Source organism: Vespula pensylvanica, chromosome 4 (genome assembly GCF_014466175.1).
Source record: "Vespula pensylvanica isolate Volc-1 chromosome 4, ASM1446617v1, whole genome shotgun sequence".
In the NCBI taxonomy this organism is placed as follows: domain Eukaryota; kingdom Metazoa; phylum Arthropoda; class Insecta; order Hymenoptera; family Vespidae; genus Vespula; species Vespula pensylvanica.
The window spans coordinates 4483055-4508870 of NC_057688.1; the positions used below are offsets into that span (position 1 = coordinate 4483055).

Below are 25816 nucleotides of genomic sequence, written 5' to 3' on the forward strand. Positions count from 1 at the left end.
TTTTCGCGAAGATATCAAAGGCACAGTGCGTGTTTCGAGAGATAAAGTTTCGGAAGGAAGGAAAGAAGGAATAGTTGTGTGTACGTAGTCGCGACATAGAAAGAAAGAAAGAAAGAAAGGAAGAAAAAAAGAGAAAGAAAGAAAGAAAGAAAGAAAGAAAGAAAGAAAGAAAGAAAGAAAGAAGATATCTCTAGGTAAAATCGAAGCGTGCGGCGTAGGCCGACTTTAGGACGGTGACTCCTTCGACGGAGCCGAAGGAAAGAGCGAATGAAAGGGCGAAGGAAGGAGAGAAGCAAGAGCAGCAGCGTGCGGCTGCTTGCCACGGGAGATTGGAATGTCTCCCGTCCGCTTGAATCCCCCTTTGCGTCACCCCACGGCCCTCCCGGCCCCTCTCACGAAGCTTCTACGGGCTCCGGTGGAGAAGGCTGTGGAGAAAAGAGAGAAAAGAGGGCGGTGCGTGGCCCGTGGTGGTAAAGTATCCCTGTCTCTCCTTTCCGTGTGTGAATAATACGTGCATAAATACGTATATGTGTGTGTATACTCGCGTACCGGTGTGTGCGTTCGTGTGTGTCTTATAAGAAACTCGTGAACGCGAGAAAGAGATGGAGTTAGAAGAGACCCACGCGTTTCTTTCTCTCAATGCATCTCGAAGAAAGGATGCGGGTTTTCCGTCCTTCCCCGTCCTTCCTTTCCCCCTCCCCTCCTCTTCCTCTCACTCCCCTCACAGCACTCCCGGTTGCACTCTTCTCGCGCCATGCGACCCTTTTCCCGTAGTGACTACCGGTGTTACGCTCGTAGGGCCCCCAGGCAGTCCACGAAACGACTCACGAAGAGCCACGAGGACTCCCGAGGGCACACGAGTGCTTGGGCCTCTCTCTCACCCCTCCCCTCCCCCCACCTCCCCCCACTATCGACTACCACTACCAATCTAACAAACACCACTACACCGTCGCTACCATCATCACCAACACCATCACTGGCAAACATCTCGACTGTGCTGACTTCTTCTTCTTCTTCTTCTTCTTCTTCTTCTTCTTCTTCTTCTTCTTCTTCTTCTTCTTCTTTCTCCACACGAATCGCGAATCTGCCCTCGAGGAATCCAAATTCGAAGCATCTTTTTTCCGAATACCTTCCTGGCTCGACCTTTCACCGATTATTTTTCTTCTCTCTTTTTTTTTCATGCTGAGAGAGAAGAGAGAGAGAGAGAGAGAGAGAGAGAGAGAGAAGATTACGGCACATCGAATTCCCACGTGGACTTGGAAAGGATTCACCTCGGAAATAGCAAGGTTCTCTCTTTCTCTCTCTCTTTTGAATGGGCGTATCTCACGACTAAGGTAGTGCCGAGGGATTGGAGAGGAGTAAGAGAAAGAAAGAGAGAAAGAGAGAAAGAGAGAGAGAGAGAGAGAGAAAGGTTATTGACGGTGGCGCTGTTGCACTCCGTTTGCCGGCGTGGTTTTTCACATTCCTACGGCTCTCTTCCAGGAGCAAACAATGTTAACGACTATGGGAAGGGTTCAGGATTCCATCTCTACCCAGCGATACATAAATAGGCCGTCTCTCTTTCTCTTTCTCCTTCTCTCTTCTCTCTCTCTCTCTCTCTCTCTCTCGCTCCTTCTCACCGATTTGTTCAGATAAACGTGTATTACGAGAGGATTATAAAAATATATTTTTTTTTATTCTCTCTCTCTCTTCTTTTTTTTCGTCCTTTTACAAAAGATAATTTTTTAAGAAGTAAAAACAATCTCTCACTTTCTACCATCCTTCTATTTCACCCTCTCTTATTTTTCTTTTCCTTTCTTCATTTTGTCCTTTTTCTCGTTTTCTTTTAATTCTGCCTGTTAATATGCCATTACGTTTTCGCTTATGCCAACGGCGTAAACATATATCCCTGATCTCTCTCTTCCCACGATAATGACTTTGACCTCGTCGATTGTCGAATCTCGTGGACTTTCTTTTCTACCTTTCGATATGAACGTATTGAGAAAGTTCAACGAGAACGTTTATGCCTTTCCTCGTGTAAATGTTCTATAAAAATATTCTATATACCGTAAATATATATATATATTCGTCAAAATATTTATGATAATTATGATTAATATTATAATAGGACATCATTGATTCGATTAAATGAAATATTCTATAGATTTCTAATACGTATTATTAAGCGATCGTTCGTCACTATGATTTTATTCCTTTTTTTTATGCATGTATCAATTTTTATTTTAGTTATGTTTTCTCAATATAAATAATTTCCTTTTCTTATCGTTCGTTCGTTCGTTCGTTCGTTCGTTCGTTCGTTCGTTCGTTCGTTCGTTCGTTCGTTCGTTCGTTCGTTGATTCATTCATTTATTCATTCATTATTCAATATTTTTTAAGTGACAGAATTTAACGTAGAACAAAACATGGAGAAGACGATTAGGAGAAAAGAGTTGGCAACTCTTGGAAGTAACTTATCGTGGAATCTCGTAGCGAATGAATTCGCTCTTACGACGGAATTAACCTTTTAACTGTCGGCGAAAGCAATTGTAACGGGTGCATTAAATGCGCCGTCCACCGTAAGTGGTGCGTGAAGCAACAGGCGACAATTTATCGTCACGGCCGCCGTACATTCGACCTCTCTCTTTCTCTCTTTCTCTTTTTCTCTATCTCTCTGTCTTTCTTTCTCTTTCTCTTTTTCTCTTTCAAGTTATTGTCTTCTTCAAGTGAAACGATTTCTGGATTAACGACCGTTTAATATTTAGACTTGTCATTAGCAATACGACTCCCACGTTTAGTTGGTAGAGTTTACAGAATTTAATCTTAACTGATTGACAAAATGTTTTTTCAAGAATTTGTCAATCTTCGTTAAGAAAACATTTTTTTTTCGAAAGGAAGATTCGTGGGTGGAGAGGGGAGTGAATAAAAACTGTCAAGTTATTTCGAATTCGATTGGAATATTTTTTCTTTGTTGGTGCTATCTAGTTAAATAATGCGAGATGCAATCGAAATGGTCTTGGTAAAAAAAAAAGAAAAGAAAAAAGAAAAGAAAAAAAAAAAAACAAGCGAAGAAATTTAGAAAATTTGCATTTAAAAGTTGCCTCAAACTGTACGATGCACAGATGAGAAGTAGAAATAGATATGGTTGTAACTAAATTACCGCGGTATATATACAAATAAAAAAAATTGTAATAAAACAATAAAATAGAATAGATAAAACGTGCTATAAAAAAAAAAAAAAAAAAAGGAAAAGAGAAAAAAACATAATAAAAAGAAATCTTAATAGACAAACGAAACGTAACAAGATAAAATCTTTCTTTCTGTCATTCTATTTCTTCGTAATAGTGTTTCATGCGTACGTGTTTGGTAGAGAAGAAACTGGCCGAGTCGGATTGAGTCACGATCGGATCGTGTACGATCCGTAGAAATCCTCTCCTCCCTCCATCATGGCTTATCGCCGGAGGAATGCAACGAGCATGATTATCAAAGCGTTATCGTACGACTACGCCCATCATCCAAACGACGCGCTCTGGAATTCGAGGCTGGCTACTGTGTTTATTCGACATATATATAGGGTGTTCTCTAACTACCCATTAAAATATTCGACTGGATGATTTCTCGTTTTATTTGGGGTGGGGGGAGAGGGTTGAAAAAGAGATAAAAGAGAAAAACGAACGAAAATGCCGAAAGGAAAAGCACGAGAAACGTTTTAGAACAGAGAACGTCTTCTTTCTAAATCTTACGTCAGAATTAATTTATGAGATTTATTTTTATTATTCCTATTATTAAAAATCATAAAAATGTACATAGAAAATAAATCGACGTTGGTTACGAGAAGAAACAAATTTAAAAGTGAAATCATTGTTTAGTTTCAATGTCGGACTTGCACATTCGACGCAAAATCATTATGTATTCTCTCGTTATTTCGATCGATCGAAATTTAAAAGGCTCGTATCAAATCCGCCGTTGCCCCACCCCCTCCCCCATCCATCTTCGAAGCGCATCGTAAATTCGTACATCTCCACTATTCATCGCGTGCATTGAATAACAATCGTTCCAATGTTCGTTTCTCTTAGTGTAAGTTTTGATTTCGATGAGAAAGGCCTCGTGTTTTCTTCGTTCTTCACTCGCGATAAGACTTCCCGAGAAATCTCGATATAGGCTCGGACACGTCGGTCATCTCGAAGGAATCTCCCCAGAGCTCGGTTTCCGATTTCATCTTCCGACGATAGAACGAGATCGGTACTCACGACAAAAGGGAGACGAGCGACGAATTCGAAAGAAGCTTAAGACGAGTTCTCAGACTTGAAATCTTGACCTCCATCGTCTCTTCTTTGTAATAATAACACGTTATCGTTAAAACATTTTTCTAATAACTCTTAAGAATTTATAAGAATATTAAATTTCTATAACGCTTTTTTATTTCATTATAATATTTACTTAGACTTATGAAAAATATTTTTTATTTAAATTTAAAAAAACAAAATATATATATATATACAAGAATACGCGTACGTAAATTCAATATCAATAGTAATATTAAACATATGTAATTAATTTGTTTCTATATCAATAATATATATATATATATATATATATTTTTGTTACATCAGGGATTCGTAATTCGTATATCAATATAATAATTATATCGATATACTTTTGTCTATATGAAATTATAAGCGTGTACTCCTACATATATTATACATATATCGTTCATATATGATACGTATAATATACGTTCTAAAGACCCTCTTATTACATATCCATAATATATTTTGATTTTATAGAAAAAATTTAGGATACAATTTTTATAGTATCGTTCTTATATATCGTATTGGTCTATCATATCATTCATAACTATACATCAACGTCGATATACGTGTCAACGAATCGACTCATTGATCGAGAATATTTATCGTTGATACCGGTAATCGTCGACTTCTTCTTTCGTAATGCATCACACGATCGATAATGTACGGACCACGTGTTTGCGAGATTATACTTCGTTAGAAAATCATGATAACGACGAAAGATCGTGAATCGTGACCTTGTCGCTTACACAAGGACACCGACTTTCTTTTTCTTCGTTGGCACAGATCGATCTACCGTGAAAGAAGTTTAATCGAATGCGTTTCTTTGTACGTCAATATCAATCCGCGTCGTTCGATTTCTTTATAGAAGCAAGAATGCATAACTCTTTAATCCTCGACGTTTTATCGCTTATAAAGCTTACATGAGTTCAAGCACGTACGACATATTTATAAGATCATCGTTATACCAAAACTAAATAACTAATATTTTTCTTTTCTTCGCGATAGAGAGCATCTGACAGCTTAGGCTATAAATATCTTACATACATACTTTATTACGCGATCCGTTTAAAAAAAGGAAAAAAGAAAAAGAAAAGAAAAGAAAAGAAAAGAAAAGAACTCCACTTGGCGAGCGTTTGTTTGTAACGATACGTCAATCGATACGTCGACCTTTCGTTTCGCGTTAGATAGCGAAGTACTCGAGCAACTCTTAAATCCGAACAAATTCAAAGTTCACGATATTATCGATATTATTACGTGTTATTACTTTCTTTCCCTTTCATCTTTCCCTCTATCTCTCTCTTTCTTTCTCTCTTTTATCCCTTTCATATAATCTATACTAAAACTCGTAAATTAATTTCAATCACCATTTTCATTTTTCGATCATAAAACTAGATCGTTTAGATCCTAATTATATCCATTCGAGGATAATTTGTTTTTCGTATTGAGATTAAAATTCGTTACATCGTCATTCGATTCTTTTTTTTTTTTTCGTTTTCATTTTATCCTTTTCATAAGAAGAAAATTCATTGGAAAATTCATCGCTGGAGCGAGAAGTAAAGACTTGGGAAGATGACGCGCATCGTACGCAGAAATTCCGAATATTCTTCGTTCGTCGAGGGGTAAAGAGTTATCGGTAGGTAGGCCGCGATGATAGCATCGCATTCCATTCATATCAGCATCGGTCGCTCGGCCGCTGCAGGCTGCCCCGCCCCGTCTTCCCCCTCTCCATAACCTCTCTCTTTCCCTACTTCCTATCCTCTTCTTTTTCTCCTCCTTCTCTTTCTTTCTCTGTCTTTTCCTTTTTCCCTCTCTCTATCTCTTTCTCTTTCTTTCTTTCTTTCTTTCTTTCTTTCTTAGTTTCTTCGCGCCCGCGCAAGTACAGTTGTAGGGGCTCTTTTACGCGACCGATCGCCATCATGGCCTTGCACAGCGCATTCCTTTTCCAAAATATATTAAAAGGAATCTTAGAACTAAAGAAAATCGTTCGCAATTCAAACTGATCTTGAAATATAACTTCGAAAAAGAAAAAAAAAAAAAAAAAAAAGTAATTAAATGGTAACGAGGATAACAAGGAGACGGGGTTAATAAAAGGGCTAAATAAATAAATAAGAGTAAATGAAAAGGAGGTAAATGAATGAATGAAAGATTAATGAAATAAAATAACGCAGGAAAAAAGATCGAATGGATTTAGTTTTTACGATCGTTCAACGTGAAGTTAAGTTTCGTGTATCGATTATGTTTGTATTTATGTCTGTGTAGGGACTTTTTATTACTTATAATTCGTCTTTACTGAATAGCGATCAGTATGGATAAGCTTAAAATTTCTATGGGATTATCTGTTGATATATATATATATATATATATATATATATATATATATATATATATTGATAGTACATATCGATTGGCCGAAGATTAACGCCTTCTTTTAGATTTGTATCTTTATCGTCGATTCTACGTTATTAAACTCTTAACAGGGCAAGATTTTTTATCTTTCTTACGGAGATGTATGGAATTTATTTGGATTGATAATAAAATTGTTAAGACGGAGACAGAAAATTTTGAATAAATTAATGAATCGTAAAATGAAGAATTTTTTTAATAAGAGTAAGAAACAAATAATTTATTTATTCATTTATCAAGACACAAGTGAAATTCTCTTAACGAGTTAACTCGTTCCTTTCGATTAATATGTTGAAGTATAGTTTTACAAGGTCAGTGGGTTTTATTTATCATAAAGGAAACATACGAATGAACTTAATTCGTTCTTCGGCTATTTTTAAGCTACACACTTGCTTCGAGATTTTTTTTTTACTCGATCAGTCGTCGAAATTCGTTGTACTAAACTCTTAAAAAACAAATTCTCGTTCGGACGATTCGCATTATAATACATTATTCTTTTTTCTCTATCCGTTCGCATAATACAGATTAATTAATCATTAGTTTATCCAGCTTAATGAAAGTTTGCTGTTATAAATTATTATTCATAGAAAATATTGAAAGTTTAGTAACGTGTAATGTCCTCTTATTGTTTCTTGCTTTAAAATGAGTTTGACACGCTTGACCAAGTTCGCTTTTGTATATACATATAAATACATGCATGTATATGTATCTATGAATAAAAAAAAAAAAAAATAAGTTTACACGAGCGTTCTTCGGGAGTAACCAAGTACTTGAAACTTTCCCTAGAAGGAATTTATTAAATCTCCTTTTATCTCAGCGATAAGTTAAAACCGCCGACGTAGACGTATGGTACAACTACAAGTATCTCGTATCGTCGTGACGCAAATAATCTCTTTCTCTCTCTCTCTCTCTCTCTCTCTCTCTCTCTCTCTCTCTCCGTCTTTTGATTCTTATCTTTTTCGTAGACGCTACATACCATAAATACGTGTTATTTGACCGCACGGATCAAATCGTGATTATAATAACGGAAGTTCGCAGTACTTTTTCATCGCTTGTGATACGTCGGAATTTGTGAGAGAAAACGATTACTGCGTGCCTTCGATACCTCGCAGATTGTTGAGATCAAGTATTAGAGATCGAGTCTATTTTTCTTTTTTGCTCATAATTCGCAGGATTTCCTATACGAAGCAATTGCTCTCATGTTAATCTAATGCAATTTCGATAAAATCATCGAGTCTAATCGAGATTGTTCTGTTTTTCTGTCCTTTTTTTTTTTTTCTTTTTTTTCTCTTTTTTTTTTTTTTCATTTCGTCCGCGTTACGACGAACAAAAATAACATTGAATTTATCGAGTGCCTTCTATAATAATCTTCGGTGGATTAACTACTATTTAAACGTAGTCTTATTTGGATTTATATAGATATGATATTTTCGATCATAACGATCTCTTAACAGGTGGCTTTAGACTTGATCCCAATCGAAAAAATACAAACGTATGCTTAGATTCCTCGTGGAATCGAATGATAATTAGAATTAGCGTGATTTCGCATGGAAGGAGCCGGGGAATGCGTGGTGCGAGAAGCGATGATATCTTTTCTGAGCGATGATTCGAGATATGCGTTATCTCGATCCAAAACATGTGCGAAAATACGTCGTTCCGGTCTGGGAGCTCCATTTCGTATTCCTCTTCGTAAATAAACGGACTTTTTTCTCTTTTGTTCCTTCAAAAAAACAAAAAAAAAAGAAAAAAAAGAAGGAAAAGAAAAAAAGAGAACAACAAAAGATAAGGAAAAAAAAAAAATAACAAAAGGAGTAACGAACGTTTCGAGCCGTAGAATGTTTGTCATTATATATGCGCGTGTCCGTATGTGTGCCAGTAAAAACCTCTCCCAAAGGAAAAGAACAAGAACAAGAAAAAAGAAAAGAAAAAGAAAAAAAAAAAAATAAATAAAAACCGAAAGAAAGAGAAAGAAAGAGAGCATTATACGAATACAACTTTCATTCATACGATATACGATTTTTTATACGATTCATCGAATACGATTTTTCACAAGTCTTTTTTTTAATACGATAAAGCAACAAAAAGGATGATCCGCGATAGTTCCGATTTTGATTCCGATCGGTACACCACCGCTTAGTGAATTTTCGCCAAGGCTCGATTCTCAGGGCCGACAGCTGCGGCAAAGAACACACGGGGACGGACGATCGGCCGAGGACGCGTTTGGGTCCGACGTTAGTAGTCTTGGGCCCCGAAGACAGGTGGCCGGCTGCGCGAGCCTCCGAGAAACGTGTACGTTCCTCGAACGCGCGGGGCCGCCGCATGCTTAGCTTCCTTCTGAAATTGAATGCGCGCCTGAAATACATCTTCGCAGCGGCGTTTATGATAATTGCACGCGCCGTGTGGCGCCAGTGCCTTCTGCTCGGCTGCTCGCTTGCCCCACTCTCTTTCCCCTTTCTCGTTTCTACCCCTCCTCTTTCTCGTTCTTCTCCTCCTCCTCCTCCTCCTCCTCCTCCTCCTACACCCTCGTCTCAACCCCTCTTCCCTTCTCTCGCACCATCACATCTCCCACCCTACACCTCCACCCCCCACTCCCACCCCTTTTTCTTTTCTTCTTCCTTAGAGAGCTCTGCCGTCTCCCTTTCTCTCTCTTACATTTTTTTATCCTACGACCTATACTTCTCTCCACTTCTTGCATTCTTTTATCCTTGGTATTCGTTTCTATTCTTTCGAGCTTCGCAAAATTGATACTCGCTTGATACAATGTCCTCGTCCTCCCCTCCTCGCCCTCGCCCTCGCCCTCGCTCTCCCCATTCCGCGTTATCGCGTGACCTTTTTCCTCAATCGCTTTTTTAAAACATCTCACGAAATAAGCTCGGAATTATTTTGTTTGTTGCCGTTGCGGTTAAAACGACCGGGTTTTGCCTGAAATTAAATTTCTTTTTTCTTCCTTTTTTTTTTTTTTTTTTAAGTCGCGTTTACGTTAATTCTACACAAAATTTACGTTCGTTCGATTTGTGTCTTCCTTTCTTTTTGTCGTTGTTGTTATCGCCGTTGTTTTCTTTTTCTGTTTTTCCTTTCCTTTCTTTCTTTCTTTCTTTCTTTTTTCTTTTTTTTTTGTTCTTTTTCTTTTTTCGTATATGGAGAACAAGCGAGAAGGAATTTGTAAAAGAGTGCAAGGCTTCTTAGTGCAAGAGGCCGCGTGTACACTGGCGGCCTTGCATTAGCCACGGATTCCCGTTCCTCTCGCTTCTACTCTTTCTCTCCTCCTCCTCCTCCTCCTCCTCCTCCTCCTCTCTCTCTTTCTCTCTCTTTCATTTTCTCTCGACAGCCACGTGCGCCTCGAGAAGCTTCTTTTATATCCTTGCTCTTTGTTCGGCAGCAGCTGTCCGCCCCAAGAAATTCCTTTCTCGACCGTCAGCAGCCCGATTCCTCCTGATTCCTCGTGCGTCCTCTTCGCACTACGTGAATCCGAAGTAGACATCACCGGTCCCCTTTTGCTTCTCTCTCTCTCTCTTTCTCTCCTCTTCTCTACCTCTCTCTTTTCCTTTAGAAACACGCCATATCTCTCCTGAGTCACGAAGTCCCATCGGATTTATATCTCAGTCTTATCCGAGGAGCCAATGTCCGATGTAAAAAGTAACCGATGGAAAAGATGCTTTCCTCCACCCTCATCTCCTCTCCTATAGATCTGTTATTATGTATCGGCTATGATCGAATAAATATAAATAAACTTTTATGGAAAGGAAAAGAATGTTTCTTCGAACGGATGTCCGATACATAAGACGAATTTCGAGACTATACGTAAGATTACTCTCTCTATCTCTCTCTCATATGGTGTATATTTATGGTATGTGGTGTAGGTATATGTGTGCATGGTTCAAGCATCAGTCTCTCCTCCTCGAACAGAAACGAATGACGAAATCGAGATTTAGTTTCACAAAAATTCTTTAGATGCCAAAAGAAGTTCCCTTCCAAGTATGGCATCATTATTTACGTTTTCTCATTGGACGGCTGGCTTACGTATATACTTACATACATATACTCTTACATATACCTATGTACATATTTCGATGGATTCCTTTTTATTATCTACCATCGATGGTGGTTAACAACGTGGAAGAGAAAAACGACGAGGAAGAGTAAAATTTGCACAGCCGCCTTATCGCCCGACTATTTCTGGTTGGACGTTTTTATTTCGATACGTTGAGACGATATCGCGACAATATGATGCTTGTCTCTTTTTTTGTCGAACGTATGCGTATGTACATATGTGTTATATACAAGGTGTCCTCGTTTGACTCGAGTAACTTTAATATTTTCGTTCTTTTAGATTTTACGAGAAAATGTCGAAAACTTCTTTCAGCTAAGACAAAATCGAATACGTTATTACTATTAAAGTGTATAGTTTATTTTTTAGTACGGTATAGTAGATACGAAATATCGGTTGATATCTTGAATCATTGAAAAAAATCATTGACGAAAAATGCCAAACGACGCGATCGCCGCCTTCATTTTAATGCACGCTTGCAAATAATAATAAATAAAGACAAAATTGATTATGTGTACGATTTTTGCTTAATCTATAAAAGAAGCTGACGTTCGGCAGAGTGAATTTCAATAAGGCTGACACGACGCGATTCGATAAAATCCAAATGTTTATTCGCCAATGACGCAACGCGATTCGATGTTCTAATACTTTTCGACATGAAATGCGAACAATGCGATCGCACTGCATTCTTCTCAAACTACTAAATCAAAATTAAAAAGTTCGATATTCTCTGACTCGTCTGTTCACGCTTACGAGTCACTGAATTTTTGTTGTTTCGTGAAGCTATCGAAAAGTTTATGATAAAACAAACATCGTTGAAAAACATGAAAGAATTAATACTGTTCGTGCTAATAATATTCCATAAGGAGTATGGTATCATTCCTTTATCATTTCCAATACATTTCATCGACAATATCATGCAATCAAAATTTTGAGAATTAACGTCGTTCGAAAAAAAATATCGATAATCTTGAAATTTCGAAAAAGGTGATCTTGAAAAAAATCTCTCTTTGATCGAAAGGTTATCCTCAATTTCTTTCTACAACATTTATTTCTACCATCAAAAGCAAAGCAATGAGAATATTTAATCATTTGCGTTGATAATTTCTTACCAGGCGTCCCGTCTTACAAACACGAAATAAAATTCACGACTAACTAATATTTCAAATTATTTTTATAAGAATGCTTACGAACGCAATATTCGTAATGAATTTGAGTAAGTGTAAGTATGATTAACGTATTAAAAAAAAGAGCTGTTAAAATGTATAGATTATTTTATTGATATCAATTTTTTTAACTATATATATATATATATACATATAGATATTTTTTAAATATATTTATTTTATATACCGATTTAATCTTTTAACTGTCCTATTACCGTGCTCATTTGTCCGATATTTCCGGATTACGTCCGAAACATTATTAATGATGCATGATTATCGAACGATGTAGTAAGGACGTCAACGGTCGACATGTATAACGCGTCATTCCGTCGCATAAAGATTTTCAAGTTAAATGAGACACTCTATATATGTACATACATACATATAATATATATATATATATATACATATATATATATGTATGTATATACTTCGTATATACGTACGTTTAATCGCAAGATAGTCGCGCGATACTTCTATCGCATTTGATAATAATATTGTATGAAATTGTATCGTCCTTATACAATGCAATCGAAGTAGGTATTATTTTTAAAGTCATTCAACTACTTATTTGATCCGTTATCTGTCTTCAATATCGATCGTTTCTATTTTATCGTTAATAATATTGACATTTTTCTTGACGACTTTATTTTTCTCTTTTTTCTCTCTTTCTTTTTTTCTTTTTTTTTTTTTTTTTTTTTGTTATAATTTTGTAAATAAATTTCAATGCCTCTTCGACCGTGTTTATTTCTGTATCTTCCCAGCATTTTTTGTCGATTACACGATGGCATAATATTGTGTATTGTTAATCGTTTTAAATATTCTATCGATAAGATTATAAGAGTCCGATGATCACTATAGAGCTACTCTTTGCTTTCTCGTCATCGTCTTGAGGTAATCGTGTTGTTCGGGGTTCCTATATCTCTCTTTCTATCTCTTTCTCTCTCTCGAGTCAAGAGGCACGAGACCCATTTCATACGGAATTCGGTAGCCACAGGGCGATCACGTGAGCACCCGGTAGCATCCAGCCTCCTAAACCTAATCATTTTAATCTCGGAGCTGGTTCCTCCGTCGACGGTAGCCTTCATCGAACGAACCCCTCGGATCGGTTTGAGTCCAACCTTCCACAAAAGTCACGTCCAAGAGGAAACCTTAGAACCTTAGAAGGTCGCAGTTATTTTTCTCGAGCATCCGCTCGATTTTCGTTCTTCGTGTAATCGGATAGGTATGCGTAATCAAGCCCCACCGTTTCTTGAAGCTAGCCCGATCTTCCGTTATCCTCGATAGTAACGATTCTAATAACCGAAGACCCTTCGAACGCACGATTCGATCGAATTCCAATAATTGCTCGAAATCGTATCGATCACGTATCTATACAGATCGACGTATCTAAACGTTCAACTGCACGTTCGAAGAAAAGAGAATAAACAACTTATTATTAATTACTATCATCGAATTCGAAAGGTTCGATGCGATCGAATCGAGCGGCTGAGAAAAAAAAAATTCAAACGAAATTGACTTGCGAAATTAGCGTAGGATCGTACGGCTCCGTTCATATAGAATTGACATTGACCTCGTGGGGTTTCCCTCTCTGTCTATCCGTCATCCGGTTATCCTTCTATCCATCCATCTCTCTGTTCTACGTAGGAGCCAGGGCGGTGGTTAGCGCGAGCTATAAAAGGGGTCTCGAGTCGGAGAAGCTGCCATTCGTGCTGCTCGGTGGTGGGGGTAGGGCTCCTGCTCAGCGAGGCCTCATCGAGGCCCCGTCCAGGCCCCATCGAGAATACTTTGTCCAGGCCTCGTCCAGGCTTCGTCCAGGCCTCGTCCAGGCTCCGTCCAGGCCTCGTCGAGCCACGTTCAGATAAATATGCGGGAGGGGCCGGAATTCCTCACTCGGCTGCATTCCATTCCCTCCTCCTTTTCCTTCACGACTGGTCTTTCTCTCTCTTTCTCTCTCTCTCTCTCCTCTCTTTTCTTCCTTCCTTCCTTGCTATTACTACTACTACGATTACTATACTATACTATACTATACTATACTATACTATACTATACTACTACCACACTACTACTACTACTCTACTACTACTCTACTGCTGCTGCTGCTCCTGCTGTTGCTGCTATTACAAATGTTACTACTACTACTACTACTACTACTACAAAACTTCTAGTATCACTACTACTGTTACTATTATTATTGTTACTTTCCATCTCTGTCTCTTTCTTTTACCTCGTACAAATGCGTGCGTCTCATCCTTAGAATATCGTACAACATTCATTGCCACTTCAATGATACAACGTTAGATCTCCACGTTTATTCTGCGTATATCTATTTCTATATTCTTCGAGTTCTTCTCAGGTCAAGTTAATCGTCTTTGGTTTCCATGAAATTGCTTCTGAAATACTTCAAAATCTTTGGTATGGAAGATACACACATTGCTGAATTCTTGGTAATTGGCTCTTGGTTCGTTTCTTTGAAGATAGAAGAGAGGAGAGAGAGAGAGAGAGAGAGAGAGAGAGAGAGAGAGAGAGAGAGAGAGAGAGTCTCTTAGCAAGATGAAGTAACGGATAGCACTGTACGGGATTCATGGCATACTTAAGCACTATCGTAGGTGGTAGAAAGATTTAATGTTGAAAGAAAGAACGTATGCTATATATTACTGGTATTCGGTATTACGAAGAAATTTCAAAACGTGTTTCGGAGCTTAGGGACTCGAGTTTCAACATCATTGAGAAAGCTTCCTTCGAGAATTAACTTCTTATCAAAGGGAAGAGTGTCTTCTTCAAAGATATCATTTAATATATTAGTATGTATTTAATTTTGGAATGACGAATAAATAATCTCGTCAATGTTAGAAGAAACAGGAAAATCTAGGTTGGGATCAAGGACCAACGGCCTCTGTCGTTCTACGGTACTCTACACAGGGTTGTGGTGTACTATAGTATACTAGCACAGTAATAGTAGTAGTAGCAGCGGTAGTGTAGAACTTAGAGAAGACCGTTCGACGGAATGGAATTCAGTGAGGATCGTTGAGGCATTCGGCCTAGGGGTACCGGTACCGCTTCCACGCGAATCTTGCCAATGTTCAGTCTCTACGTATCGACGGGTTTTACAAACTCCGTTGAAAAAAAGGTACCTTCGAAGTAGATCCTCCTTCTTCTCGTCCACCTCCTCCTTTTTTAGAAAGAGAAAGAGAAAGAGCAAGAGGGAGAGACCTGGAAATGAAGTCGAGACGGAAGAGGAAAGGTGCGTGGCGAAGGATCGAAAGAAGAAAGCGAAGAGGAGGAATAAGAGTACGAGGGGGAAAGGTAAAAAATAAGGGCCTCCTTCCGCGAGGCGAGCGAACCGGCTCGTACTCGATAGCATCTGCGGCTTCCCTCGACAATAATAGTGCGGACCAAGAAATATGCGCGCGAGCGAGCGAGTCTCCATTGGCATGGCTTTGATGGTCTCTCTCTTTCTGCCTCTTTGGAGAGAGCAGTTGCTGCTCTTGTTGCTGTTGGTCTTGGTGCTGCCGTTGGTACTGGCATTGGTACTGGTATAGCTGGTGCTGAAGAGTGGCACGGAAAAGGAGTATGTAGAGGTACAAGTGTGTTATGCAGTGCTATGCTATCTGGGGTGGTAGTGGTGAGGGTCGACGGGGCCCAGTCAGGGCCCCAGAAATTCCAACAAGGACAGGGCATAATGCGCGACTCAAGGTCGGTTCTACTACTCTCTGGGCTCTCCCGGAGATGGGAGCACGTTCAGCAGGGTCGTACCGTGACCTCGCCGTTCTCCCACCACCACTGGAATCACTAACATCACCACCACTACTACCGCCACCACCACCACCACTAGTATCATCATCAGCACCACACGGGGATCGCCAGCTACGACAGGATCGTGGGCCTATGCCCGCGGCGCCCTGCATTTCACATTCCACGCCGATTAAAAGAACGCGCACCCACTAGAATGCCAAAGGTGCTCCCCAACGCCGCGAGAACAGGGTCTTCTTTCCCACCGCAGTAGGGCCTCTTGCGTTTTTTGAACGATTCGATTTGCTTTGGAAAAGCTTGCCATTTCGATATGGCTAAGAACTTCAACCTCGACGTATTCAGGTTTCATAGACCGTTTTGTAATGGCGCTTGTCTTTTGCGATTCCTTAACAAACCTCTGTTCTAAAGTAAACGAGGCATGTGGTTTAAATACGCTCATGTATCTGTCTTGCAACTTTTGAAACGTCGTTTGTAATTAATTCCTTCGATGGAATAATTGATCCCTGTCCTGTCAGCATCGATTAAAAGTTTTTCATGTCACGTCAGACATATCTTATTAATTATAATTCGTTCAGAAACAATCAACAGAATGAAACGTTTTCAGGCATTGAATACCGATATCACGATTTTGAATAGAAACGAGCCAATGAGTTTGACCATGTAGAGAGGCTCTGTCTAGAGGCGTATTTCCGGTAGCTCATCGCCATGGTATCCCCCGAAAGAGCCTTTTGTTCGGCTTAGTTCCTCCTCCTAGATATATTCGGTCGGTTGGAGAAGAATGGATGGGAGGGAGGTGGCACGGAGTTTACGTTGGGACGGTCCTGTGGGGCCGAGGAGATGAGGACCGCCTTTTTATAGTGGGTAAGAAACAGGCATTTGAGGCCGCCACGAATAGAGGGAGAACGAGAGAGAGACAGACAGATAAAGAGAGAGAGAGAGAGAACGAGTGAGAGGGGGTAAGAGGAAGAATACGCAGAAGAAGAAGAACCACGGAGAAGAGAGCGTCTTGGAAGAAGAAGGTGAAGTAAGAAGACGAAGAAGAAGGAGTCAGCTGGTGTTGATGGTGGGGAGAAGAAGGATAAAGGAGGGAGGGATGTAAGAAGGAACCAGAAGAAGGAGTAGTAAGGGAAGAGAGAGAGAGAGAGAGAGAGAGAGAGAGAAAGAGAGAGAGGACTCACGCTGCAAGAAGCGAAGGAAGAGAAGGCAAAAAAGGGAAAAAGGTGGGATCCCTTAAAAATTGAGACCCACAGAGGTGGGGATCGGAATTTCGGGCCCCGTAAACCGGCCAGTCTCGAAAAGGCCTTCGCGAAGATGAGGTGAGGAGAAGAGGAGAGACACGCGTTCGACGGCGTTGCGAAAGAGGAGGTAGAGGAGAGAGAAAGAAGTGGAAGAAGAGGAGGAATGGTGGAGTTGCTGGTGGAGGAGTAAGAAGTAAACGAAGAAGAAGAAGAAGAAGAAGAAGAAGACGACGAAGAAAAGGACGAAAAGGAAGAGGTAGAAGAAGAGAAAGAAGAGAAAGAAGAAGAAGGTAAAGGTGGAGGAGGAGAAAGAAGAAGAAGAAGAAGAAGAAGAAGAAGAAGAGTCGAAGGTGGAGGTGGCGGAGGAGAAAGGAAACATCGCGTAGCGTGAGCTTCGTGGCCAGTACTCTGTGTACCCGGCATGGACCGTCAGTACACTCTCTGTGTACTCGTACCGGCGCACCAGTACCGCACGTACGTCGATAATTATCATCAGCAATACCACCGTCTAAATCATCGATTCGTCCAACAACGTCAGCAACAACGTCGTGACATTCAACAACAGCAACAGCAGCAGCAATACTTTCAACATCAACAGGAACAGATTTACGAGAACGTTGTCTCTCAGTATCGGATGAGAATGTGTTACCACAACGATTATGAGAACGACGAGCAGATCCAACGTTTTTATTGGGAACAGTGTCATCGGCAAGATGACACAGACGCTACTGCCTATTACTATTGCGAATATGTAAGGAACCCAGTGCTTCTTTGATATTTCCACGATTGTATGTGCTTCGCGCTATAGTGCTAGGTTTCTTCGTTTTAATTCTTTGATATTCGTTTTGGTTCCTTAATATTCTCGTCTCGCTGGGATATACGGCCGACTTCGAATTCCGATTTACAGTTTGATGTTTGCCCTCGGGCTATTACTGAGAATCGGATTTAAACGAGAGGCGGACGAATTATGTTCCAAAGTGTTTTTTAGGATGCCATTTTAACGGTCGTAAATTCCTTGTCTCTTGCTGTTGAAAGGAGATGGTAAAAAAATTCGTTGTGTGAACCTCCAAGTGAACGCTCGCGTCGTGTTTTTACGTACGGCTTTCCCGAGGGTGCTCCTCTTTCCGTTCTGACGAAAGTGAATGAATATTTCTTTCGGAATTTACGACTGAGGAATTATAGATTAACGGTTTATCCTTCTACCGTATGTTCTTGACCGAATCATTTCGTTAAGCGAGAAATCAAACGGGTTAGAGAACGGTCGAGTGGAAAGTTTGGAATGTTAAATGGAAAGTTTACAATTATCTCAGATCCTCTTGATTCGACGATCCTCCTCCGAATACATCGTTTCGATAGAAATAAGCTCGATATCTAAAAGTGAATTATTTCTTATACGGTGCACGGTGTTCACAACAAAACGTAGATACCTATACATGCTAAACGTTCTGATCATTTACATCATTGAGAATAATGATCGGATCGTAGAGCTTGAATCTTCGTAGTTCGTGATTCATGAGAAGTACAAATTCGGAATGATCAAGAATTTTCCATCGTCGTCGTCGATCATTATTCCATTCGTTTATTCTCAGCGTATTTATCGTTCGCTATCGTTTCTCTAACGGTTCCAAAATAATCACGTTGCAGGCAAAGAAGGAAATTTACGACGTGAAGCAACAGAGGCTGTGTCTGGCTCAGGATGAGTACAATCACCTCAACAACGCTCTAACGACGCTTGGTGCATCGCGTACCAGCTGTAAGTACCAGCTTTAATATCATTCACCAGAATCATCGTACTCTTTCATTAGCCTCTCATTAATAATTAAATGTCTGCTGTTTGTATGTATTCTGGACTTCCTGCTAGACTCATATTATCCAGCAAGATATTTCGAGTTGACGTAAGTATACATTTTCTTTCTCTTCCACAGTATGTTCCAGCTCGAGTTCGTTGAGCACCAAGTACGATCCAGATCTACTGAAATCCGATGTCGCGCTCGCGAGGAGCCGAGTGTCCCGGCTTAAACGAGAACTCGAACAAATTCGAGCGGAGATGAACTGCACGCAACGAGGAGTCGACACACTTGCTAGGTACAAACGATTCACGTTATTATTACCTGATAAACTACAATTTTAAGAGCATATAGAGAGAAAGTGGGCAATTATTTTTGCTCGGTAGTCATGGGCCGTTTATTATCTCGAATTGCCTGCTCGATCATTCTTACTCGTTACTCTTTCCGTGTATCTTCCCTGTAAATATGAAATCACGAGACTTTTTGAATCGTTAATACGCGTGACGAATGATCAATTTCGACGATACCAACGAATGTACGAATAGCCTGGTTACGCCTTTCGTTATTGATCTTTTTCTCTCTGGTCTTGCTTGTAGCGTTGAACAAAAGTTGAGCGGTCATCATGGAGGTTGTTACAATATTACGGAAGCTCAGGCGATCATGACAGAGCTACGTAATATCCAAAAGTCTTTGAGTTCCGGTGAAAAGGAGAAGGCCGAGTTGATGCAATCGCTGGCGCAATTAAAAGACGAGTTAACGAGGCTGCAGCTCTGCGAGGGTAGCCCGGAGGCTAGTACTCTGAGTTTACCTCAGGAGAAGCTCAGCACCGCCTCTCAAACGGATCTTTCCGGGGAGTTGGTGCCAATTGGTACGAGGCTTGCTGAAATGGCGAGAATGAGGCTACAGTACGACGAGGCGAGGAAGAGGATACAACATATTCAACAGCAGCTGGCCGATCTTGAAGAGAAAGTGACTCCTGGTCAAACAGAAAGCGACAAGGACAAGTTGCTACTCTTTCAGGAGAAGGAACAGTTGCTGAGAGAGTTGCGTAGCATAACTCCAAGGACGAGGACTCAACAGGACATGAAGAAGATACAGTGCGAGATACGACGTCTCGAGCAGGATCTTAACAACGCCCTGGAGTTGTCGAACAAGACGATCACGGATCGAGTTAGATTGCACGAAGAGAAGCAAATGTTGCTTCAACAGCTGAGAGACGCTTTGCGTTCGATGGCGATGTTGGAGGGACAATTGAAGAGTCTCAGTGCTAGTACGCTATCCGTGAGCAGTAGTTCGAGCCTCGGTAGCCTTAGTACGACGAGTAGTAAAGGGTCTCTCAGTTCTGGACTTAGTTTCACCGATATTTACGGTGGACCACAGTGCTTGGGATCCGTCAGCTCGCAACAAGATCGACCAGTCGATATGGTTGATTTACACAGGCGTGTCGAACGATTGCTGAGAGGCTCGGAACAGAACAATCACGTTAGTACGCCTTCTCCGGGTAGATCTCAACCCAGTCTTTCGCCACGGTCGAGTCTTTCGAGCGTTAGTCCACCGGTTTCGCCTCTCTACGAGAATGCTCCTATGGGTCCACCACCTGCATACGAACAAGTGGAACTACAGAGGAGACAACAGAGATCAGCCTTATCGTCGAGTGTTCCTTCCTGTGCTCATTTGGATGGCAGTCAGCTCGAGGACAGACTGGCCGAACTCAGGCTAAGTCAGCAACAAAGCTCGTCTCAAGAGCAAGCTGCTCTTCCTCCACACGATCGCCTCAAACTCGTCGTTGGGCCCCATCCTCCCGTCGAATTGCAATCAGGCAACATGTCCCAAGGTAGCGGCCTAGGTAGGCCTGCTGCGACCCTTCCTGGATGTACCATGCAATTACAAGAACCACCACCTTTATCGCCTATCAGCGAGACACCACCGCCCACGGGTATACGTTCTAGGGCTAGTAGTTCTGGCACGAATACCAGATCCGTATCCGCTGCTGTTTCCGACGAAAGCGTTGCCGGTGATTCGGGTGTCTTCGAGGCGTCGAATCGTCGAAGACTTTCTGGATTGATCGGAGATGTCGATCCTCTTGTATCTGCTGAAATGAGTTTAGAAACGGCCCAAGTACAGATTAAGCTTAGGTAGGTATTTCTTTAGCTTTTATCAAAACGTCGTTGGCTGCAGGAATGACAAAGGAAGTTCGCACCAAGCCCGTTATGTTCTATTAATCGAATGAAATATCTTTGCCAGGTACTCTATGAGCGATGGCCTCCTTCATATTGGCATCGAACGTGCACGAAATCTGGCTGCCCTTTTTATACCGAACAATGCACAAGTGTGAGTAATTTTCTTTTTCGTCGCTATCTTTCGATCTAATCGTCAGGCATTTTTGGTGTCGTAATCAAGTCGATCTCCTGCTATCGAGCTCGCAATGTATTTAAAACTGGAATGCAATTATGAAATACTCGACCGTATACCGGGATCATTGCCCAGTGAACGTCACGTTCACCTTCGTTACGTAACTCCGAACGCATTGTGCTAACGTTGATCTCGTTTTATAGTTTTGGCTACGATGCACGTTAATGAACGTTCGATCATGCGATAAATCCGAACAATTAAGAGATCGCTTTACTCATCGAATTCCTTTTTATTTGAAGACCAAAAATGTTCTATGTAAGTAATTGATGTTTTGTAAAATTGTTTTTTTTTTTTTTTTTTCAAATTTCAGATATATAAAGGCTGCGTTATTGCCGATGCAACCACCTGTTAATCAAATGTGTTGTACGAAAGCAGTGACGGATCTTCGAAAGCCAACATTCGGCGAAACCTTTCCGGTTGCTGTTCCTTTGAACAAGCTCTATACAAAGACGCTGCAGGTAAATGTTTGGTGCAGCGGCAACGAGTTTGAGGAGTGCTTGGTAAGTTTACCTGGTTATCGTCTCATTTGCATTTTATTTCCAAGAAAAATGACACAAATGAGACTTTGATTCATTACGTGTACATTTGCAGGGGTCCGCCCAAGTCTCGCTTGCAGACTTCAGTCCAGAGTCGCCGAGCGTAAAATGGTACAACATACTTTCCTTTCGCTTCATGCAGCCGTCCGATAGTCCTAGTACCAGTACTGGTAATAGTGCTTCAACTAGTATAGCGAAACAGGCTAAGCACGACAAACAGGAGTCAGATATTTCGGTTTATCGTGGAACACAAAATACCAAGGAAGAAAGTAGCGACGAAAGTACCATCATTAGTTCTCAAACGTCGACGTTGACGAGAAATCAGGGTTGCGATGAACTCCAAACCGCTGTATCTTTGAGGCTAGAAGAACTAGCCAATTGTTTGGGTAGCCCGGAAGAAGAAGATGAGGATGGTGGTACTGACAGTGGCAGCGAAGACAGCGAAGAAGAAGGTATCATCGTGGAGTTCATGATGGAAGATAACGTTCTGGAGGATGTTTTAGAGCACGAGGTTAATACGACACTCTTCTTTCCCTATTTATTACTTTCCAAATATTTTTTATAAAATTGTCGAATTTTATTTCATTCCTCGTTCTGTCCTCGTAGGAGGAAGAAGAGCTTAACGAAGAAACGAGAAGGACTCAGGATAAAGAGACCAACACTGAATGTATTTTTATCCCGGAGCAAGGCAAACAGAGAAAGCTTTCGGCAGCTGGCATGGTACCGGGTGCTATTCACGACGATAAGAATTCTATCGTGATAAAGAGAAGTCAAACGTTTTCACCGAGTGCTGCTGTCAGCAAGAATCATTACATCTGTCGTGTAAGTACTACCCGTTGCGATTTTAATTTCATTTACTGACTAATATCTTTAAACTTCGTCAATTTCGTTTCTACAGCTTAATCGAAGCGATAGCGACAGCAGCATGCCTCTCTATCGTAGAGGTGGACCCTTCCAACGAAATTCCGTAGAAAGGCGTTCGTTACGTTGGAGGCGACCATCGTCAGCTTTAAGTTGTAAAACAACATCCAAGAAGTCCAGTCATTTGCCTCCAACCGCCAGGACCTCGTTAGATCTCGAGTTAGATCTTCAAGCGCAACACGCCAGACTGAACAATCTTCAGGACGAACTTAGCAGGTTGCGAGAATTAAAACAACGATTGGAACAAGCACGCGAGAAGGGAGACACGGATCTGGCCAGTTGGTTATTAGAGGATCACAAGTTCCAAAATCTGATGGCACAAGCTGAGAGTGGTAGGAACGGAAAGAGTGCGGAAGATAAGAAGGTAGAGAAGATGTTGAAGAAAACGTCGAAGGAGATATATAAGTTGAGAAAGACAAAGGCCGGTAAAGGGAAACCCGACATTATATCTTTTAAGTAAGTACGAACGAACGATAACGATTCTCTCTTTCGTTCTGTAATATTATTTCTAATATTATCTTTTCATTTTCTCTTGCTTTTTCTTATTCGTAGAGAAAAAATGGCATTCTTCACGCGTGTCAACGTGAACGTTCCTGCTCTCCCACCAGACGATTTACCCCCAGAAAGTTCAATGATGTCCACAGACACGTGCTCGATATTGCACAGGAGATACATGTCCGAACCAGTAAGCAGTGAAAGTGTTTCAGACATGTCCACGCGATTGAACATTGGAAACACAATCGCTATGAGAAGCAGTGCTAGTGCCATGGGTAACGATACTAGTGCCGGTATCGTAGGTTTGACAGAGGACCGTTTGGCAAACGGTGGCACCACGAACAAAAGCGTCAATTCGAAAGGGCGGCCGAGCGATCATAGCTCGCGTGCCACGGAGAATGGTCAGAAAGAAGACTCGAAAGGCTCCGAGGATAATGGCAACGGGGAGCCAAAGAGATATGAGTATGTCGTTGATAGGGTTCTCGGCGTCGAAGTTTAACGTTCAGCCTTCTTTTCATCTTTTTCTTCTTCTTTCTTTATACCTTGATCTTAAAACGTTCACTGTCCAATGATCACGATGATTATTATTAGATATTGATAATTCTCGTTATTTTTCTTCAATTGTGATCAAAGGTCTGTTAACCTATTTCTAGACCAAAAGGATGACGAACGTGTTAAGTATCGATACGACGAATAATTCTCTTAGTCTCGATTTGGTACTCGAGCAGCGCTAATGCGCCAACTTTCAAGACATCGTTATGCGAACGTTAATGCGTAAAAAGCGACGATGGCGAGGATTTTAGGAAAAAAGTTGACTTTTTTGCGTTCAATCGATCTTAGGTGCCATGCGAGAGGATAGTTTGTAAAGGGTCATAAAAAAGTAATTCTATTTATTTTTTTATTATTTTCTGTTTCTTTTTTTTTTCGACTAACATATCTCGTTACCGTCGCTTAATTGACCCGATGCCGGCGCTCATCAACGTTTTCTTTTTGTTTTTTCTTCACATGGGCCGATTTGCGGAGTAGAAGGAATGTGTTTAACTTAGAAAAAGCGTTCTGTGTGTATATATATATATGCGAGACAATTATAAGTTATTTAAACGACGAGATTCGCCGATATAAATCTATAATTTAATTTGTTAAATTTGATTCGCGTCTTCTTCGCGTTCTTTCTTTTTATTTTTTTCTTCTTTTCTCTTTCTTCTTCTCCTTCCCTTCTTCTCTTTTTATCTATTTTTCTTTTTTTTTTTTTTTTCTTTCTTCCTTTTGGCTGTTATTCCGTTCGTTTTCTCTGCGAATCAGAGCACACGACCCACCGAGCGCAGCTGGTCTGCGATTTGAAAAAAAGTTAGTAATTAAAAATAAAAAGGAAATTGAAAGATTATGCCCTGGTTGGCTGAACTTCGCTTTGACTCTCGGCACTGCCATTTTCGTAACGTTGTTGTATTTGTTTTTATTAAAGCGGTTTTATTTCAGAGTCTCAACGAGAAAGACTCGACGACAAAAGTGCCTTTAAAATAAATGTACACACCGCTCAAGATGTATAATTTATTTTTTTTCTTTTTTATCGTTTACCACTGACCGTTCTCCAACAAAAGAATAAGAAAAACGAGACAAAAAAAATATTTTACAAGAAAAAAAAAAACAAACAAACAAACAAACAAACAAGAAGAACAAAAACAAAAAGAATAAGAGAAAGAACTTTTTAAAGTTTATCGATCAAATCGACACGTTGGAACAATGTATGTATGCGTGTATGCTTTAACGATCGGCCCATTCGTCGGGAACGTAACATTGTAAATTTTTTCTCGCCGAGACTCGGTCGATAAAACAGAGTATGAGAAGAAAAAAAAAACACACACACACACACAAATTCGAAATTTTCGAATACGACGTTGTATGTATAACGAGTGTATGTAATAATATTATCGTCGTGTCACTTCGTAGTCGAATTATCGTCGTTATAACGACGAATAGCACGCGTTCATTCAATGATGGTACCCCGTGGCCATATATTGCGTTGTTGTATTGTAATATCGAGAAACAAGATGGAGGGACATAGCGAAATTTGTATCGAACGATCTTGTAAATAATTTTGTAAATAGATAATCGACAATCATGTTTTAACGCGCTTATAAATATACGTGTATATGTATTATATAATAAAATGCGAAAAGCGTGCGCCCGCGTCCGCGCCCAAGATATTTACGTACAACACAGCGTACGTATGTGTATGTGTATGCACGTAGCGAATGGGGAGGTAGGAGCGATGGCGAATTTGCCTTGTTTATGTACCTCGCACTTCGTATATATTGTATTATTTCTTTTTTTTTTTTTTTGTCCTCGAACGAGAGAGAAAAAGATCAGAAAAAAAAAAACGAACATTTTCTCGTCGCTTGAGATGAAAGCGAAGAAAAAACACGTATTATTATTATTATTTCTCCTTACTGAAGTGCCCGATCTATTACACTCATGTATTTAATTAACGTTATGTTTGTATTATTTAGCACGTTACTACGGAGTATAAGTACGATAATGATAAAAATGAATCATGATAACGATAAAATTAAGGACGATTATAACGATAATGATACTTCTCTTCTTTCTTTCTTTCTTTCTTTCTTTTTCGTAAAGAAAACAACATTACACGCATTACAGACACGTACAGACTCTCTCACTGAAAGGATCACAATTTACAGCATGATTTGTAAGTAACGGTTCGTATGGTAATGATTAAAAAGAGATAAATACAAGTATATCCTCATCGT

The 25816-nt window shown here is 40.2% G+C and overlaps 1 protein-coding gene across 2 annotated transcripts in view; it reads left to right on the forward strand.

Annotated features, from left to right (window-relative positions):
* Positions 1–25804, forward strand: part of LOC122628658 (protein kibra) — a 52614-nt gene extending 26810 nt beyond the window's left edge. The window contains exons 1-10 of one of the 2 annotated variants that reach the window (XM_043811146.1): positions 17243–17648; positions 18542–18650; positions 18823–18982; positions 19281–20819; positions 20929–21015; positions 21407–21596; positions 21688–22143; positions 22239–22454; positions 22531–23009; positions 23106–25804. In XM_043811146.1, coding sequence (XP_043667081.1) covers positions 17319–17648; positions 18542–18650; positions 18823–18982; positions 19281–20819; positions 20929–21015; positions 21407–21596; positions 21688–22143; positions 22239–22454; positions 22531–23009; positions 23106–23547 — 4008 coding nt within the window. In that variant the 5' untranslated portion in view covers positions 17243–17318 and the 3' untranslated portion in view covers positions 23548–25804. Of the gene's footprint in view, positions 1–17242; positions 17649–18541; positions 18651–18822; positions 18983–19280; positions 20820–20928; positions 21016–21406; positions 21597–21687; positions 22144–22238; positions 22455–22530; positions 23010–23105 lie in introns of those variants that run through there. The other variant, XM_043811145.1, reaches the window with a different exon arrangement.
* The last annotated feature ends 12 nt before the right edge of the window (positions 25805–25816 follow it).